The 20,108-nt window shown below is 42.3% G+C and overlaps 1 protein-coding gene across 1 annotated transcript; it reads left to right on the top strand.

Moving 5' to 3' along the window:
• Nucleotides 1-3,433: 3,433 nt before the first annotated feature.
• LOC310776850 (uncharacterized protein) lies at nucleotides 3,434-15,417 on the top strand. The gene is made up of 4 exons (XM_083637049.1): nucleotides 3,434-3,506; nucleotides 5,337-5,505; nucleotides 7,518-7,744; nucleotides 15,127-15,417. The coding sequence occupies exons 1-4, from the start codon at nucleotides 3,435-3,437 to the stop codon at nucleotides 15,319-15,321; spliced, it is 663 nt and encodes a 220-aa protein (XP_083493175.1). The 5' UTR covers nucleotide 3,434; the 3' UTR covers nucleotides 15,322-15,417.
• Nucleotides 15,418-20,108: the final 4,691 nt, after the last annotated feature.

The raw sequence follows: 20,108 nt of genomic DNA, 5'->3' as shown, positions 1-20,108 counted from the left end.
GAGATGCCTACTATCATCAAAAATGCATATCGTGATATCATGATAATGGCAATATTCCGACTTGTTGATGTAATGACATCACATGTTGCACTGTATAACGGTATGACGTACACACAGCAACAACAAGAATGGCTGAAAGCGGTTAATTAATTCCAAAAAGGGGAGAGGCTTCAGTAGTGTGGGTGTGGTTTCATTACAAAAGAGCATGTACAACAAACCCTGGTAATATTGTAAGGCATATTTGAATATTTGACGGCAAACTGTTATATTTATGCTAACATATAAAACTATAAAACTGATTTAGTTGAAATTTTGTATATTGTATTGTAAATCAAGAATATTGTTATCGTAGAAATACCCTGAAATATTGTGATATTATTTTAGGACCATATCCAGGCACGTGCAGAGGGGGGTGCTAGGGGTGGCCGAGCACCTGCCACCTGATGCCCAAAATGCCTTTTATTTAAAAAAATGTTTTACAGTGAAGGCATGCCCAGCGTAATCTGCGTCTCTGTGACGTGCACGATATTTTTCTCCCAGGATCGCGAAGGCATTAAACGCCCGCCTAGCGTCAAACGTTGTTGATACAATCACTTGGCTATCCTATCCTGCATCTCTTCTCGTCTCCTGCGCCAATCAGAGGCAGAGATGGGCGGGTCATGCCTTCGCCATCCTGCCCACTACCCAGCTGCCGAGCTCCGACTGACTGGCGGGGTCAGCAACTGTGAAACCGCCCCGCGCCGCGGTGTTGTGCCCTTTTTTATCTTTTGATCCTCTGCCCCTCTAAGGGTCTCTGCACATGTGTGTGTGTGTGTGTGTGTGTGTGTGTGTGTGTGTGTGTGTGTGTGTGTGTGTGTGTGTGTGTGTGTGTGAGTGTGTGTGTGTGTGTGTGTGTGTGTGTGTGTGTGTGTGTGTGTGTGTGTGTGTGTGTGTGTGTGAAACAGGGTGTCAAAAAAGTGTGTTCAGTCAAATGAAGGTAAAGTAGATTATTGAACAGCCAATATGTAACTGTCATTATTGCTCTATCTTCTATCTAAAAGATTCAGCATTCAAATGAATGTGGATGACAGCCATACATGGGCTGGACAGAGACTAGGGTCTATTCTGAACTGTATATAAGGGGAATATCTTCCTCCTTTGACTTTGACTCCAACCGTCTCAGTGAAGAAGGTAAGACTGAACTCTCATATTTCCTTCTATAGGGACATCTAATAGCTTTCACTGTATAGGACGAATCAGCGTAACATCACAATCCCCGCAAATCCCCCGAAATTGCGGAAGCCCACAGCAGTTAACTAGTATGAGTTGTGCCAAACAAAAGTTAATATTTCAAAAACTATACATCACATCGCTTATATTATTTTGACATTCTGACTGAGTGAGAGCAGATGTAGCTCAAGAGTTGTATGTATAATGCATGTCGTGTTAAAGTTGTGTGAACTATCACAGTTTTTAAACTGTAAACAGCATAGCCGGCTAGAGTGAGAAGCTTGGTCAGGCTACATAGGGTCCCATTGCAGTTTCCACCCAGTGACGCCGTTTGTTTACAAAAATGCTGATCGGCTGATCCCTCGTATATACACAGTGACGGTTTTAGTGTTTTGGAGGCTCCAGGCAAAGACTATTGTATGAGGCCCTTTTCCATTTTGCTTAACGCAATCATAGCTATTGCTCGTTCTTTCTTAAATCACTTGCATGAGCAATTTAAGATAATTCATTGCATTTGCCAATTTTCTAATTGTGGTCCAGAGCTGTCGTACGAGTCACATGCAATCCTACCTGTTGTTCTAAAAAAAAAAAAAAAAAAGGACTAATACATTGTATCACTCTCACTTTGAAGACATTTTTAATTTGAATATAGCTATAAATGACACTGTAAAGTAATGTATAATGATGATGAAATTACTGCACAGTGGTTAGTCACAGGAAAAATAACAATCTCATAAATATACACAGTAGCCTATAATTGTGCTCAATACAAAGACAAAACTAATAATTGCCAGGTTATTTGATAAACACTCAGGTCAGACAAAGGCTAGGCTATTTTAATCCACTTGATGGGTAAGCGCAAGTGAATCTAAATTTTGAAAAGAGAAATGGCAAACAGCTTCACTGACTGAATACATTAGACATTCATTGTTATATTCTCCCTGTTTTTCATTGTTATCGGATAGTTTTCTTTTTTAAACATTCTTGGGGTAATGTCTATATTTTTGGGGAACTCGATATACTTGATATAAATTCTCTCCTTATCTGTCAATTTATCTGGTCACATCACAGTCTTCTGCTCTGCCCTGCTACTAGCCTATGCTAGGACGTAGCCTAGGAATGCTACGAATGTAGCCTGCCCTATGCAAACGATGTGTAATTGGCTCATTTTCAGACACATTTCAGAAAAATCGCTCTTCACGATGTCAATAGAGCAATTGCCTTTGTGCCCTGGCATGTGGCCTTGTGCCCTAATTTTTTTTGATGCTGAAGCCAGATGGCCTTGCCTCTAAAATTACGAAATTCCCACCCTGGTTCACAGTGACCTTGAACTTTGACTTTTGACCACCAAAATGGAATCAGTTCATCCTTGAGTCCAAGTGGACGTTTGAGCCAAATTTGAAGAAATTCTCTGAAGGCGTTCCTGAGATATCGCGGACGGACAACCTGAAAACAGTGGCCCTCCTTGTATAGCAGTATAGCCTAACCCAGAGGTTTTTAAGTGGGAGGCGGGCCTCCCCACGGGGGCTCCAAGCAGCTTCAGGGGAGGCTCACTAAATGGAAGTGAAAAAATATTACACTATTTATTATATTAGTTATAAAAAGGAGAATAGCTTAAATGTGTGTGATTTGGTTAAAGAGATCTTTCAGAGATACAGTCGTTTGACAGTTTTTCCAACTTTCCCAGAGTCAGAAAGAAACAAATGTCTTCAGACAGACCCTTTTTATGTATTTGGTGTATTCTGAAGTATGTGAAATATCAGGCTATCTTGGATCAATTGTTGAGTGCCTATGGGATCAAATAACATAATCATGATCCCATTTAGGCATCCAGGAATTGAGTGAGGGTGGCTCCTTTTTCCAAGCTTTCTCTGGTGGGAGGCCCACAGTCTCAGACTTTGATAACACCTGGCCCAATCCACATCCTAATCTATTGCATTGTTATTATGCTTTTATATGATCATTTAGACAAATGTTTAACCTGATGCTGCCACGTGGTTTGTTTTTCTTGTGTGATCGTGATCTCATGATCTCACGTGAATCCAGCTGCCTCGTAAAGTTAGAAAAAATTAGCACCCACTAATAATAATAATTAAGTTCCCCCTTTAATAGCTCCCCCAGCCACAATTATCTGCACCTGCTACTGTGTAATGCAATTTTTCCAGAAGGCCTCACATTGTCCTTGATGTTACATGTTCTCCTCTGTCCTCTTAACTGCAGGGAAAATGAGGAACCTGATTTTGGTGGTTGTGATCCTTCAGCTGGCAACCTTAGTGCAAGGGGCACGTAAGGTACCGGTAAGTTGCTTGCATGTCTATATTTCATTTTCATTATTATATTTATGATACAAATGTGCCTGTGCTGTGCCATTTGATCATACTAGTGCAGTGCCCGTTCCCCGCCCTTCCCCCATTCACACATCGTGCTCTCCCACTCTTCACCCCCCCATCCTCCCCCTGCTTGCACCGCTCCCCTCCAATTGGTTAAATTGCATGAAATTTGACACTGCACTTTCCCGGGTCCCCAGCGGCGCACAGTCAAAGTTTGAAGTCGATCAGACGAACGGTTCTCGAGATACGTGAAAGCTGTGTTCTGATTGGTGGAATTGCACGCAATTTTTTACACTGCACTTTCCTGAGTCGAGTCCCCAGCAGCGCACTTGCCAGGTTTAAAGTCGATCGGACAAACGGTTCTCGAGATGAACCATTGTTGTGTTGCCAGTAGGTGGTGCTATGACTATGTGCATGTCTGAATTGCATGACATTCTTGACCGCACAGCGTCGGGCTCACAGCAGCGCATTTGAAGTTGATCGGACAAAAGGTTCTTGAGATTTGTGTTGCCAGTAGATGGCACTATGCCAAATGGCTCTGCATTCTGTCGGGTTCCTAGCAGCGCAGTCCCTATGTTTGAAGTCAATCGGATGAACGGTTTGTCAGGATAACATTTTTGTGTCGCCAGTAGGTGGCGCTATGCCGAATTGCACAAACGTTGGCACTGCACTCCATCAGGTCCTCCTCAGCTGACTCCCCGTCAGCTGAAGTCGATCCGACTTCATCCAACGGTTCTCGAGATACATGAAATACATACATACTAGGGCATTCACATGAATTTTACTAGTTGACTAGTCGTCCCTAAAGGTAGTCGACTAGTCGACTAGTCGTCCCTAAAGGTAGTCGACTAGTCGACTAGTCGTTTTTTTTTTTTTATCTTTAAGAAAGAAGGTATTTACACGACATACATGGACTATCATATCCCATATCCCCCACAAAGAACATCAAAACACAACAAAACAAAACAAGAAAACTGCATAAGATACACAATAATCCAAGAACAAACAAGACTATTGGACAAACAACCAAACAAAAACAATGCATTCAGCTCCTATCCTGATAAGCCTAATGACACTGGGGTAAAAAGTTCTTAAAGTCAAACTCTGTATGTGGTTGCCATATTTTGGGGATGTCTAAGAATCTGCCTTTGCTCTTGTAGTAAATGTTATCCAACGTATGGTAGCTTGAGAGTTCATTCCACCAGTGAACTACAGCTGGGGGATTGGATGCTTTCCAATTTAAAGCTACAGTGTATGCATTTCCTAGCTGCCAACAGGGCAAGATCTATGTATTTACTTTGAATGCATTGTTTTTGTTTGGTTGTTTGTCCAATAGTCTTGTCTGTTCTTGGATTATTGTGTATCTTATGCAGTTTTCTTGTTTTGTTTTGTTGTGTTTTGATGTTCTTTGTGGGGGATATGGGATATGGGATATGATAGTCCATGTATGTCGTGTAAATACCTCATGTTCTTTCTTAAAGATTAAAAAAAAAGAAAAAAAAAAGACTAGTCGACTACTAAGCACAGTGTCGACTAGTGGTTTTACTAGTCGACTAGTCGACTAGTCTGTGAATGCCCTAATACATACTGTACATACATACATACAGTACATACAGTACAGACGGAATTACCTTTATATTAGATAATACCCATGATTATTTCATTATGTATTTAATATCATGAGAACATGAATTATAAGAGTGTTGTGTGTATCAATGTATTTTCAGTCATTTTGATTGTGGTTGGTGTTTAGTAGTAAATGCATAACATAATTTCAGCAAGTTTCTTTCTCCACAGGTGGCAGGACCCTCACAGGTCCCCCCTTTAGCATTTGGAGATGTGGTTGGTTTCCCACTAAAAATATGTGATCGTATAATGTACTATCACTTTGCTATTTATGTGGGCAAAGGCCCAATTGCTGGCCTTGAAAAAAAAAAAGATGACCAAGACATATTTCACTACAATCGTAAGTAATTTTTTCTTCACATGCAAGTATGGGCAATTACAAATTGCAAAATGGCAAAGGCAAATTTACACATTGGTAAAACTTGAAAAATGCTTCAGTTCCTTCCGCAGCAACACTCATACTGTAAAACTCACTTTAAAAACAGCATTTTACTTACTAATTTTAATTTATATAGGTGTTTTGTCAATTTCAACACATGAGCTAGCTTCATGACAATTTAGCAATCATTGTAGGTGTTTCAGCACGTCGAAAAGCGTATGTTATTTGTACTCTGACCCAGATTGATTAAAACTTTGAAAAGGACATGGATAGCTGGCCTTTCTTCTTTTCTACAAAGTTTTCATTGGCCCTGCACCTACATGTAAGTTCAGTTTTGATTGTGCTGGCATTTGGTGATGCTATTGCTACCAATCATTACCTTGAAATATTGTTAGCTTGTTAGCAGACTTCCCAGCACGCACATCTGAGTTACTTACCACTCCAGAAACCCATCCTTCTTCTTGTTTCATTAAAGTTACAAGGTACTGTAACTTTAATGGTAGTTGTTTGGTACTGTATTGTTGTTGTTGGATCGTGACGTCATTCATGAGAAGTCATTGGTTAGTTTAACTGTCAATCATAGCTGCCATTTTGAGCAAATGAAGTAGCGTTATTGGTGCATAAGTGAGAGAACAGGGGGCGAGAATAGAGAGAGAAGAGAGAGAACAGAACAAATATGGTATACTGGTGCTGGGCGATATGATATATATCTAACTATGAACTTCTAAAGAAGAACATACAACCTGAAGGCCCTCCGAGAGGCGGGGATGACTTTAACAAGGACCTTCCGATTGTGCAGGTGTGGATGGGGAAAGGTGACCACATTCAGGGGGCTACGAATTCACCAGGGGAGAGTGAAGTGTAGTGAGAGAGGCCAACAGCAACCTTGCACTACTCTGGCAGGTCAGACAAGCCCCTTAGCTGGGGAGAGAACCACGGAGCCGAGGGACCCAAAGTTGCTGAGGTGAGCAGTTGGCAGTGGAGGATCTCCCATGGAGGCGTCAGTAGTACCCCCCCAGGATGTGAGCATCAAGATAGCAGACCTAACAGCCCCCCAAACACAAATCCAATCCAAACAGGAACGCCCAATCAAACAGAAAAGAGGGAGCCAGGAAGGAAACATAACCTCAAGTGGCCCAAAGTAAGAACAAAAGCCCTCACTGAGAAAGCAGAGAAGGGCAGTTTCTGGTTATGGCTGAGGAGGAGGGATAAGAATTGGGGGTCCAACAATTGATTAAGGGAAGCTGCAGGGGGTGGCAGGGAGACGTCCTTACCCCTGCTCCACCACCAGGAGGTGTTGTTGGGTGAAAGGAGCGAAACCTCAATGAGCAGTGGTCCCCGGCTGACCCTGCAGCTGACCCTACAGCACTGTAGGAGGGGCGTCAGGCAGACATTTCTAGCAGGCAATAACACTCACCTGTACAAGCAAATATCACAACAATCATAAGGATCATTCTCAATATCAATATAATTTCTATCACAATATGATTCATGTAAGCAAAATCATGTTTAATAATCAAATTATCATAATATATCTTATGATTACATGGAAACTATTATCATCATGATATGATACCACTGAAGGACAACAAACGATAGTACTGAATTATCGCCCAGCCCTAGGGCATACCTGGAAAAGGGCAGCAGAGCAGCCCCAAACCAAGTTTTCTATCACCATGGGCATCGGGTTAGGATGTAGAACAATGGAATGAACTCCAGGAAACTTCTTTCAAAGTGAATCAAGGTTTATTGAACAGCAAAACTCTTTAAAATTGAGCATGGGAAGAAAACACACATGGGCTGCTTAGTCAGTGCTGCCAGTGCTCCTACCACCCCATGCTAATTAGGTGTGTGCATGAGTGAGTGCAAACTTCAAATAAGGAGTGAATCAGGAGAACTCATGTGAACTTAATTAAGACAATAGAGATTATACAGACAGTATTTCTAATACTTTATCCCCACTATCATTGCAGTTTGCGGCATGAAGGTATCTGTGTGTTTTGCTGAAATGAAGAAAGAGAGGGACATGGAGCCCTCTGTAACCAATTTCTATGATGTGAATTACGAGAAGTCAGAGGATGCGGAAATAATTAAGAGGATCAATGAGCGAATCAAGGACACTCCCCGTTACTGGCCCTTCGCCAACAACTGTGAACACCTTGCTAACTATCTGCGCTATGGAAAGGAGCTAGCATGTCAGGTAAGATTCATGATTCTAGATAGCTTTCTTTTCTGTCACAAGTCATTTTTCCTTTGAGGCTTAAAAGTGCACATTCAAAGACATTAGAACACACACACACAATAAATGTTTTGTTTTTTTACTCTGTCAGATTCAACAGTGGACGATCACCTTGCTACTGCTTTGCATGCGCTTCAGTGTCTGCACTCATTTTCATGTAGTGTTGGTGAATTATTAATCACAAAATTAGATCAGACATATTTTCCTTAGTCATTACGTCGTAGTTTCTTTTTTTAGGGCTATGTGTTTTAAACAAGTATAAACTGTGGTGATGCTCATCAAGTTTCAATAATCTAAATTGAACTGTATGACATATGAAATACAAACGCATACTTTTCTTGAATTACAAGTAGGCTATATATGCTTTTAAAACAAGTTAGTGATGCTCTTTTTTCGAATGCCCCTAGGTCTCTACTTTGGCTGTAAAGTTTCATGATGCTGTGATTATCATAGAGGTCACATAGAGGCCATTTATACAGTGAAGCCACTTCTTAACATGCGGTGGAATCCGTATTATAACCTGCTAGCCGGTTGGCCTGCATGTTAAACAACAATTAGCCGGCCTACACGCACTCCCGCGAGTCCGTATCTTATTCACCTCGCTCGCCGGTGTAAGATCCGAATTAGCGCAAAAGGAGCTGTTGTTTAACTCTGGCAGGTCATTATCCGCAGATCCGTCTGGTGAGTGGGCGGGTGTGGCTCTTCGTGACTCACTTCACTTCACTTCACGTTCACTAGTTTATTAATTAATGAATCGTTTGGGCAATCGCTTATATCAACGAATTAAACGAGCAAACTCACGGTTTCCTCAAGTGCTGCAAACGGCTTTGAATTGTTTGGTAGAGCTAGGGATCCCAACGCGCTTCGGCTATGCAGGCAGGCAGGTCCACTCCATGCATCACACCGAGGAGAGGAGACAGCTTACTGCTGATCCATGTCAGAAAAAGTGAGACATAGGCCTAGTGATCAATCAATCAAATCAATCGCGCTCATTTTTGGCACATTGCCACCCCTCGTTGTCAGAATGGACTCCGTTAAAACGGCGTGTTTTTTGAAGTCTCCAGATTTGTCGCTAACGTGTGAGGCAGCCATTTGAGGCAGGCATCAGTGTTGTGTGACTGTGCGTCCACACTACGGAGAGGATAGGAGCTGACTCTCCTTGTGGGGAGAAATACATTTAAAACTAGTCAGATATGACTTGAATGCCACTTGTAAAATAAATCACCCATAGTGATTGACGACGGTGCGACCACTATTTTGACTGCCTCATTTTTGGCACAATGCCAGGAATTGACCCTCTGTTAAAACGGCATGTTTTTGAATGGAGTTTGGTTATAAATTCGCTAAAGCTGTTTCCTATCACATTTCTTGTTATCGATACATGCTACCGCCACCCCCCGCCCACTGGCAGAAAAAACGGCTCATATCCAGTTGTTTCTAAACAAAGACCCCTCATGTTTAAAAAGGTAAAACCTGAAAATATCCTGCTCTCTCTAGCCTGACATGATCCAGATTTTATGTTTAAAAGGCACTTGAGACTGTCTAGTTTGGAAAAATGGTCTCACTACAATTAGGAAGAAGAACTGGACAGATAAACCCATCTTTATTTGTCACACGACAGCCCACAACACACTCATGCTGACGGTGGCCGGTGAAACACAGTCTCTGCATTTATCCCAGGCCCGATTTTAGCCTGCTACATTAGGGTGGGCTGGTAGGGGGCAACTTTGGGAGTAGGTTGCCAGAGGTTGTCGGTTCGGGGATGGGGATTAAGTTGCATTATATTCTAATTTATAAAGAATGATTTGAAGCAGGGTGTAGAAGCCATTTCCAGAGTTAAGTGTAATGGGTACACCAAATTGTTCCAGTAGGAGACAGCCAGCTACTTGTGACAGGTTGACAGATATTGGAAAATGTCATTATAATGTTTATGTTTACTATGGGGGACCAACAAATTATTTTATTTACCTTATTGCACTGACAGATAATTTTATAATTTTACTAGTTTCAAATATTTGGGTTTTCAGGATGATATAACTTGTCGCAGAACATCAATTTTGGTTTATTTAGTAAAAGTGGAACTGTATTCCTTCTGGTTTTCTTCATTGTTCATGATTTTGTTCAGTCTATAGTAAATGCTGCTATTAACCTGTTTACTTTAATTTGCTACTAAACCAACATCAGGACATCCAAGCAAGTTCTGACAGAGAGCAATGCCATTGGACTGCATTGCATTTATGCAATTCCAAGACTGTTTAGTGACCGCAGTATATAGAAGTATTCAAATTAGAATAGACAAAAAGTCCAAGTCGGACGGATATCCCGTCTTTATTATCACACGACAAGCCACCAGTGTTGGGAGTAATTAGTTACTAAGTAATTAATGACTATTTACTGCAAGAAGTAGTTAAGTTACAGTAACTAGTAACTAGTAACTAGTTACTCAGTAACTAGTTACTGTAACTTAACTACTTATGGCAGTAACTAGTAATCTAACTAATTACTTTTAAAATTTAGTAACTCAGTTACAGTTACTACAATAGTAACTAGGCTAGTTACTAGTTACTTTAGGACATGAAAATAACGGACAGCGATTATCCGGTTTCTGATCCTCAGACCTCGTCTGGGGAGAATCATAAAAGTGGTCCTCATGTGTGAAGATTATCCTACTGAACACTGGTTCGCGTTTGAATAAGCTTGCGTTAACCACAGACCTTATTTGAAGCATCGCGCCAAAAACCCATTCAAAAATCCCACAGGCGAAAACTGTGAAGAACCGGGAGTGTTAGCATCGATGTTTTCCGGACTCATTCCTGCGGCATTGGATAACTAGCAGATTATTCAGTGAGACAATCAACTATAATTCACTGAAAAACTTTTATCACATCGCAACGAGGGGTTACTGGCAAATTAATTGAGAAAACTTGTTGGACATTGTAGCCTACTTGCAATAGGCTATTCACCTTCACCTTAGGGGTGTCAAAACGAATCAAATATAAGATGCATCGTGATGCGGACGTGCACGATTCTGCATCGATTCACAAAAGTCAAAAATCGATTTAAAAAATAATAATAATCGAATAAAATATAATGGAAGTACATGCAGTTGTTTATTTGGATCATAATACAATGCAATTCCAAATGCACTTTTATTTTAAAAGTAGCCACACGGTGAGAAAAAAGAAAGTGAGAAAAAATAAATCATGTATTGGGAAAAAAAAGTGATGCATCGATTTAAGATGCATCGAGATGCATCGATAATCGTAATCGAATCGTAGCCCTCTGAATCGTAATCGAATCGAATCGTGAGGCCAGTGAAGATTCACAGCCCTACTTCACCTATCCCATAATCCGGAGGGTCTTTAGCATGCACAACAGACGATCTGTCGACAAGCTCTCTCCATCTCTCTCTGTCCTCGGCACGCAGCTCTCACTGTTTCACAGAGTTTTAATTGAGTCCACTCTAAATCCTCCCATCTTTTCTCTTCTCTCCCCCGTTGCAAACACGTTTCTATTTCCCAGTCACCAAAGAACCCAAATATTGCATCAAATCCAGTGGCGGAGGGTACACCGGGGCAGAGGGTGCGCCCGCCCTGCCTCATCAGTGTGCCCCCATCAAAAAAAAAAAAAAAATGCAGGCCAGGCCACCGGGCATCGGCCCGACATGCCCGATTATGCAGTCCGCGCCTGTCTGTGTGTGAGAGAGAGAGGGAGACAGGGGCAGACAGGGTGCTGTCTGTGACAGCCTGTCGCTGTCCATCTGCGGTGGTGCTGAACCGAGAGCTGTGCCTCGGTGCTGAAACATCTGAAGAGGCCTCACTGTGTTTTTCTTTTTCTTCTTCAGAACAAGCTTGTCTGTAAAGTAGGGGTGCACCGATCACGTTTTTTGCCACCGATCACCGATTGCCGATCACCTATGAGAAATATCTGCCCAACCGATCATCGACCGATCACCGATTACCGATCACCGATATATATATATATACGCCCTGGGGTGTCCGTAAAAACACGAGGCAGGAGACAGATGGGAGTTCAACCGTTTAGTTGTCAGTTCTCTTCAGTACAGTACAGCAGTATAGGCTCTTTACAGCATTATGACAGGAATAGTAGGATTGTGTGTGGTCTGGAAAAAGGAGGCAATAAAATATACAAACAGGTCAGTAACCAAGCTTGCTGTTATATAGGCCAATTATAGTGATAATTAACAACTAATAATATATAAATGATAATTAGGTAAACTGTAAGTCAGTTACTCTTAAACACCAGTCTTGAACCATGACTAAAGCCAAAGAGCTCCCACTCATAGAACCGGGGTTATGCACAATAACCGTCATACATTGGGATCCGCATCGAACGAACATCAAAACGACCCGCCCATCGAGGCCGAGTTACAGTGTTATAATTAGCAGCACTATGAGTGCGATCTACATAATGGTGACAGGGTTACATGACGGGAGAAACAACAGAATCACAAGCTACACACGAGCTAAACTCCATCTGAGTAGTGGCATTAATTAGCGCAACAGACAATCAAACCGCAAGTGCACGCCTAAACAAACGTTATTGCAATGATTGCAGGTAGATCGATCTAAAACCAAAAGGGAATGCAATACAGGAATATTAACATAATAATGACTTACTGGTTGGTCATATACGCACACATGGAAGAAGGGGATTAGAACATGTTCAACTGATGTCTAAAGAAAGGAAGAAAGTCCGTCTGAACGGAGCGCACATCAACATACTCAGCCGCACACTTTCGCTTCCTTCAAAGTGCCCGCGGGAACATCAATGCTTGCGTGGAAATTGTCTGTGTGTGCGCGTGCACTACCCCGACTACCACAGTACCACCGTGTCAATCTGGGACTTTAATACACACGGACTTAACAGCATGCAAATGCCTCGGTAGGCGGGAGGACTGGAGGTAACTTCTCTCTGCTGAGGCTGCTCTAATCACCAGCTGATTTGTGTGATTCAAAGACGCAAGGGGTGTGTTGACAGTCTGGTGTGGTGTGTGCATGGAGGTGAGTACACTGACGAAAGCAAAGCGTGTGCTTTGCAACACAATGATATAAACGTTAGAGCACAATATGAAAGTTAAACGATAGACATTGAAGACATGAAAATGGGCTGCCTCATGTTTCTCACGTGCAGCATGATCGGCTATGCGATCGGCAACATTAACACATTCAGTGCCACAGCGCTTCAGTAAAATTGTCTGGAGCCTGTGCCAGATTCACTTCCATTCAGTTGAAAACAGCTATAGAATTTTTTCTATTATGGCTATATTAACGGGGCTGGACTTTAATGAAAGATTGAACACTCCTGCTTCTTCCAAAGAAGAAATTTTGTTTCTAGACAGTTCCATTATGAAATTACAGCCTCTCAAAAAAGTGCACTTTCAATGGTTTTCTGTCGTTTTTTTTTACTTTCCAAGTTATAGGCCCTTTTATGAATACCTTTTGCACTCTAATTTCGACCACATTCACTGACTCTGGCTGGTGTTTTCTGATGTGGTGGCGTGTGGTGTGGTTTCTGTGAAGCCTGTGTGACACACACACCTCTCCCCCCCCCCCCCCCCCTCCCTCCCCCCTCTCCCCTCTCCACCTCTGAGCTGCGGGCTCCTCCCACACGCACAGTTTGTTTTCTCGTTTTTGCCCCGGACAGATCCCAGCGCGCATCATTTCCTTGATGGGCAAACGCGACTGAACGAAAAGGCATGGCCGTTCGGCTTCGGATGCTGCCTTTCTAGGAAATCGTGTGGAGATAGATAGAAGCATAAGAGCTCAGTTGTGAGCGCGGATGCAGCCGAGCCCACTCTCCGCTGTAGGCAGAGCAATATATACGGCGCTGGCAGAAAGCATGCATCGGTTTCCACTTTCTCCGCTGTCTCCTGTACAAAGTAAAGGATCTGAGGTGGGTGGAGCAGCTCCTGTGACGATGTTTAAGGTGGCGCCGTGTGATCCCTTGAAGGGATTCATGCTCACTGGCTAGGTACGACCTTAAACAGCAGAATTATGGAATAATATGAATTATGATTTTAGGACGTCCACAGACGTCCTTGGCACTCCTCGTTACTTTTTTTTAGGACGTCCACAGACGTCCTTGGCACTGAATGTGTTAAAGGAATATCGGAAACAGCAGATCACATATTTGAGGTCCAAATCGGCCGATACAGATTGCGTGTCGATCGATCGGTGCACCCCTACTGTAAAGTGGCTTCACTGTAGGCTTTCTTGGACATAATATTACTTGGCTCAATGAGTGACAAATTGTGTTTTCGGATATAGGGGCTATCAGCTATTTTACAGTTGTGACTTAAAATGACTTTATTTAATAAAGTCAGTGGTGTGAGTGTGAGAGGAATTCAATCAATAGACAATAACATTGGTGTGTTTAAAATGAGATATTCCACTAAATATGGCTAAAACAGATTCAAACATGCAAAAAAGGCACATTTTTCTTCGCCGCCGGCCGGGCCCCCCCTTAAAGCTTCGCCCCCTCTAGGCTGATAGGGTCGCTCCGCCCCTGATCAAATCACAGATGTTTTTAACAGGTAGGCTACAGTATATGATGTGATGTTGTTGTGAGATAGGCCTATCCAAATTACGCATGGACAGAATTACAGCATATTGCATGCCTCGCGCAAACTGTATTACAGCGATTGCGAGACGGGAATCTGATTGGTTTGATTGACGTAATGCCCAGGCATTGCCTGGCCACACCTGTGAATAATTATGGTGCTTAAGACCGCCCAAATCCCGTTTGCGCTGGCATTTTGCCAAAATGATTTTGGGGCACAGGGGACTTGGCACAATTCCAATTTGCGTCTGCTGCAGGTGCCGTGCTCAGTTCCGCACCCCCGCTGAGAATTGCATCCCCACCACATTTGGGGCTGTTTTAACTTAAAAAACAGGGAGGTCACGTCTACTCAGACAATTATATCATTTTTAAACAGTTCTGTTTCTGTATAAATCATTACAATATGTGAGGTGCGGCAAACAAGTGCGCAAGGGCAAAAAGCGGATAGCGCCTGTACCAAGATAGGGCCCGATGTATTTTATTTCACGGAACAAAAATTAGGCTAGACTAGTACAGCTAGGCTCTGTGTAGCACAGACTTTCTTTTTGGTGTTTCCTGCAATTCCCATTTATATTTTATATGAAACACTGACTTTGGTGGCAATAAAATAACATCAGACCACCTGGAGCTGCTGCTTGATGATATATTGAATTTACCAGTATCCAAACCATGTTCGTTGAGGTACTGTATATGGATGTATGTTGACGAGGCCTTTAGGCCACATTAACCTGCATGTTGGATCCTGTCCTTTCTGTTCACAGCATGACGCATTCTCTAGAAAATTTATCGTCATCAAGAATAAGAGGAAGGTCGAAGACAATCAAGACATCGTGTTGAACGGTCCTAACGTCAATTACGGCAATTTAACCGAGGAACAAATCAAACAACTGCTAGCTCTAGACGATCCCAAAAAAGCATGTAAAATCTTTCCATGCATCTGTGAGAAATCAGGCTAAGAGTGGTACTGATACTGATCCACCTGTCAGCCTGTCTTGCTCTCTTCTCCCTCTCTCTACAGTACATGATGTGAGGCTTAACTTGAAATAAAAATGAGCAAGAACTGTGGTGTTGTTCATGGTCTTTTTTTGTATAGGCTATATATATATTTATTTGGGTACATCAGGATAGATAGATAGATAGATAGCTAGGCCTAGATGTAATTCATCACATCAGCTGACAGTACAATATGGTGGAAATCATTATCATGATAATTGCAAAGATTACTACTTTTCGCATTATTTTTTGTGACGCCATCAGTGATGCCACCATGTCATCAGGTATATCATCATTGAGTGAAGGCATTGTGAGCAATATAGCCAACAGACCTGACACAGGCCTAAATATATATCTATGTACAGAAGGTAACTAACTACATCATGTGGAAGATAATCAAGTAAAGGTTTCCATATTTTGGTGAAAATATGTTTGTTGCCCTTGGATGGAGCACTAGTCTCTCCATGGGCACGATTTAAAAAAAAATCTGATACCACTGAGTGACTGTTGGAGGCTTATCCATGATCCAATTGAAAAGGTTAATAAATATATGCCAATTACTGTATGTACTGTAGTTAGGTTAGCCCCATAACGTGATGCCACTTACTGTACTTACTGTACAGTAAGTGGCATCACGTTTGGAATTGCATGCTAATCAAACGAAAAGTAGACAGAGGAATTTCCCAGAATACTTTTTATCCTCTGATATGTGTTGTCTCGCTCTGATACAGCTTATTGATAATCTTCTATCATGTCAAAAATATCAGGTTAATATTGATAGACTATCAGAGATTAAGTCTTCAGTTTGGCCAGGTTTATTGGGAGGGCTTGGAAACTCAGAATGGAGAAGCTGTTCATCTGAATATATAACTCTGTCTTGTTTATGTTTGAGCGTTTTGTAGCTTGTTTGTTGATTTGTTTGTATTGTTGAACTTGAATGATTTGTGTCTTGTAAGCCCAGACGGGCTGGGCACCTTGAATATGGTGCATGACACAGAAATAAAAATCTATCTATCTATCTATCTATCTATCTGTACAGCAGTCGGCACCACACAGCATAATCCTCAATAGTTGGGCAAGGCTGTTAAAAAAAGCTCTCCGACCCGTATCCGACCTCCGATTGCAGAACCGAAGATATGATCGCCAGCCTAGTGAAGCCAGTAAGTTCGTCGGGGCGGTTAAATGATACTGCTGCGTGAAACAACCGTTTAGCAGTCTTTGCACAGCCTGCACTGAATTTACAGCAGGGTGTGTTTGATCTCACTATCATGGTGCACCGCTAGCACGCGGCGAGCAAACAACACATGCTGTCAGTGATCAACGCAAATCCAGCGCACCTGGGAAGCAAAAGATGTCATGAAATGACGCTTAAGCGATAATTCTTTAAGAGAGATGGTAATGTCATTCATTCACTCACAATAGCCTTTTTTCTGGTCTCTCCAAAAAAGAACTTAGGCAACTTCAACTCATTCAGAATGCTGCTGCTCTTCCTTTTGCTCTCAGAGTGCATCAGATTCATGCATTTTACTTTAAAATGTACAAAATTTCTTTGTCAGTCAGACTATTATTTTTTATCCTGCTGGTGCTACCTGTTTGCAAAGCCTAGAATCGCCTATGAGTGAGTGAGAAACTGAATCTCAGAAACTGAATAATGACATAACAGTATAATACTAATGTTAATTTAAAATTAGATATTCCTCTAAATATGGCGAGAAAACATCCAAACATCCGGACGATGGGTAGGGGGCCCCTGGGAGCTTCAGTGCCCAGGGGCCCCTGGGGGTGTTAATCTGGCTCTGTATACTGTAGTAGCCACTTGGTGGGCTAACAAATGACGTGCTTGGCACAGTTACTCTGTAGCTAACTAGACGCACAAAACATACACTTACGACCGCCACAAACTTGGCTTTGTCCGGTGTCCAGTCCTCTTCAGCACTCGGTAAAAGCACCTCTTTTCCAACAGTTCTTGGGTTGACAACTTAGAAACGTGTCAAGTCCTCTTCAGCACTCGGTAAAAGCACCTCTTGTCAACAGTTATCTTGTTGACAGACACTAACGCTACGATAACCGTGCTCTTAACACTGGTTAAAAACTCAAAACACACTGGAAACAAAACTCTCCACCGCCTTGTTCAGTCCCGCCCAGCTACCCCATTAGCCAATAGCATTTTAGAGAAACGTGATGTACCTCTAGACTGACCAATCAGATGCAGGCAAAGCAATAGTACCTATCTGCAGAACCGGAGAACCCAGCCAAAGAACTTTTATGGAAAGAACTGAAAGCTCCATATTGCCCCATTGCAACATCAGCGCCCAGCAGCCTCCGCCATTTTTTATTTTTGGAAGCGTGACAGCGCCAAAAGAACCTCGCACAGGCTCGCAGTGGTCAGCTGCGGTAGCGCGGGCCCCTATAATCAGCCTCTCTAAACAGTAACTCAACGGGAGAACACTCTAAATTTCGTGGATTCACATCTTTTCTGGGCGTACTGCAAATCTTGACTGAAGTGGTGTAGTGCAGGGATGTAAAACAACAACCATATTGTGGAAACTAAGCAAAATGTTTCGTTTTCTTTGTTTAGTTTTTTCAAGATAAATAGCTAATGCGGCTGTCGTCCACTCCGTCAGAAGTGTGTTGCCGTGGTTTTAACCTCGGGTCCTTTGCATTTACTATTTATCTTGAAAAAACTAAAAGAAAAAAAAGAACAAATTTGCTTAGTTTCCACAATATGGTTGTTGTTTACTATAACATTTCTACCCCATTTCAACCAATCATATCACGACATGCAGCTGTCAATCAAATCTTACAAATACAAATTACAAATACAAATTAACAATACAAATACAAATTAACGTAAGGAAAACAGAGGAGATTGTGGTCGATCCCCGGTCTATAGGTGACCACACCCTGATTGGTATACATGGTCATGACATAAAACAGGTTACCTCCTACAAATATCTAGGAGTCCAGATTGATGGTGAAATGAGCTGGCACCCTCATGTGACAAATCTATGTGCAAGAATACACCAGCGCCTTCATTTTTTACGTAGGCTTAGACTCTTTGGTGTATGCAGAAATATAATGCTAATCTTTTATAGAGCCAGCATAGAGTCCATGTTAAGGTATGGTATCACAAGCTGGTTTGGAAACCTGACGGTAAAGTATAAAACTGAAATTCTTAGATTGGTCAAAATGGCAGGGAAGATTATGGGGATGTCTACACCTCCCATTACTCCCCAGGTCATTTTTGAGCAGTCTACCATTGGGCAGGCTAAGAAAATTGTGTCTGACCCCTCTCATGTACTCCATCCAGAGTATAGGTTACTGCCGTCAGGCAGGAGGTATGGGGTCCATAAGTGGAAATATAATAGGTACAAGTATTCTTTTGTCCCTCTGTCAATTACACTCCTCAATGGACTCCTTGCGGAAGGCAGACAGAGGGGTAGAAGGCTCTGAGGTGGAGTTAAGGTGTCTTATTTATTACGTCGGTGAGTGACGGGATTTACGTGTCACTGTGTGCCACATTGTTAATGTTTGTAGTGCACTGTACTGTGTATGTTTGCTGCTGGTCCGTGTCCAAGACAAATTTCTCCCTTGGGAGACAAAATAAAGTAACCTTGAACCTTGAACCTTGATCTTCATTTCAGGATAATTTTCTCTTCCAAATGAAGTAGAAAATGGCGCCTAGTGCCTGTCATCTGGCAGAATTCCTATCCCATAAACTAACTAGGCCAATTGTTAGAAACATGAACAAAAAACAAAAACTATAATCTCTAAGAATGCAAAGAAATGTAACTGGCTCATTAAAATGTGCATTCCAGGGATATCGTATTTACAGAAATAGCGTAAAAGGCGCGCGCTTGAGAGCGTGGTTGTCAGGGGTCTGCCCTCGGAGATTCCAGGTGGGCGGGCAGCACCCATGCATCGGATTGTCCGCTCGCTCCGCACAAAGCACCTTCCTGCCTGGTACTCCTCGGATCTCACTCGCGTAGCACGACAACACGCTGAATCCCACTCGATTTGGTGGTGGAACACGCCATGATTGACCAATGCCAAAGCCAGTCGACAGAATTGTCAAATCAAATCATCGACATGATACTATGGCCCGCTTCTCAACTTGTCATCTCAGACAAATTATGTTTTCAGTCTGAAACGGACTGCGACACACGTGACGAACGGGTTCAGTTCGACTTAAATTCTTCTTAAAGGAACACTCCGCCCATTTTCAACCAGCTTTGTGATGTCACTGGTCCACACTAACACTCAATAACTGTCAAATTAAATGACAGACTTCAAAACAGTTTACAGTTTTCTGATATACTATTGATGTTCTAATGATACAAAGCTGGTTGAAAATGGGCAGAGCGTTCCTTTAACCACAAGCTTCCTTCCCTTTCTCGCTCACTCACTCACTCTGTTCACTCACTCACACAAACACACATTTGAATTATTTATTTGCTTCCACAAATTATATGAAAATGACAGGCAATCAAATATAATGGGTTAGCCCCCCCCCCCCCCCCCTCCACACACACACACTTCACCTGACCGGTGGTCCTGTGCAGCTGTGAGCCCTTTTGTTCTGCAATTAAGCCAACATGACCTTTCTCTGCCCAACAAATCTAACACCTGCACCTGCATTGATCTTTTATGAGCACTGGTCCACCTTTTGTGGGATGCCTTGCTCCTTCATGTCCCCATCACTCATTCTGGATGATGTTTCTCATGCTATGATCTGACGTTCCTTCATCAC

This window comes from Poromitra crassiceps, assembly GCF_964638095.1.
Source record: "Poromitra crassiceps genome assembly, chromosome: 5".
Classification (NCBI taxonomy): Eukaryota; Metazoa; Chordata; class Actinopteri; order Beryciformes; family Melamphaidae; genus Poromitra; species Poromitra crassiceps.
This window is presented reverse-complemented; position numbering and strand designations above follow the sequence as displayed.

What these genes read in the sequence shown, in the direction of transcription:
- LOC310776850 (XM_083637049.1), top strand. Translation starts at nt 3,435, where the DNA reads ATGAGGAACCTGATTTTGGTGGTTGTGATCCTTCAGCTGGCAACCTTA. An exon ending in AAGGGGCACGTAAGGTACCG is followed by an intron (nt 3,507 to 5,336) that starts GTAAGTTGCTTG and finishes CTTTCTCCACAG; the next exon opens with GTGGCAGGACCCTCACAGGT. An exon ending in GAAAGGAGCTAGCATGTCAG is followed by an intron (nt 7,745 to 15,126) that starts GTAAGATTCATG and finishes TTCTGTTCACAG; the next exon opens with CATGACGCATTCTCTAGAAA.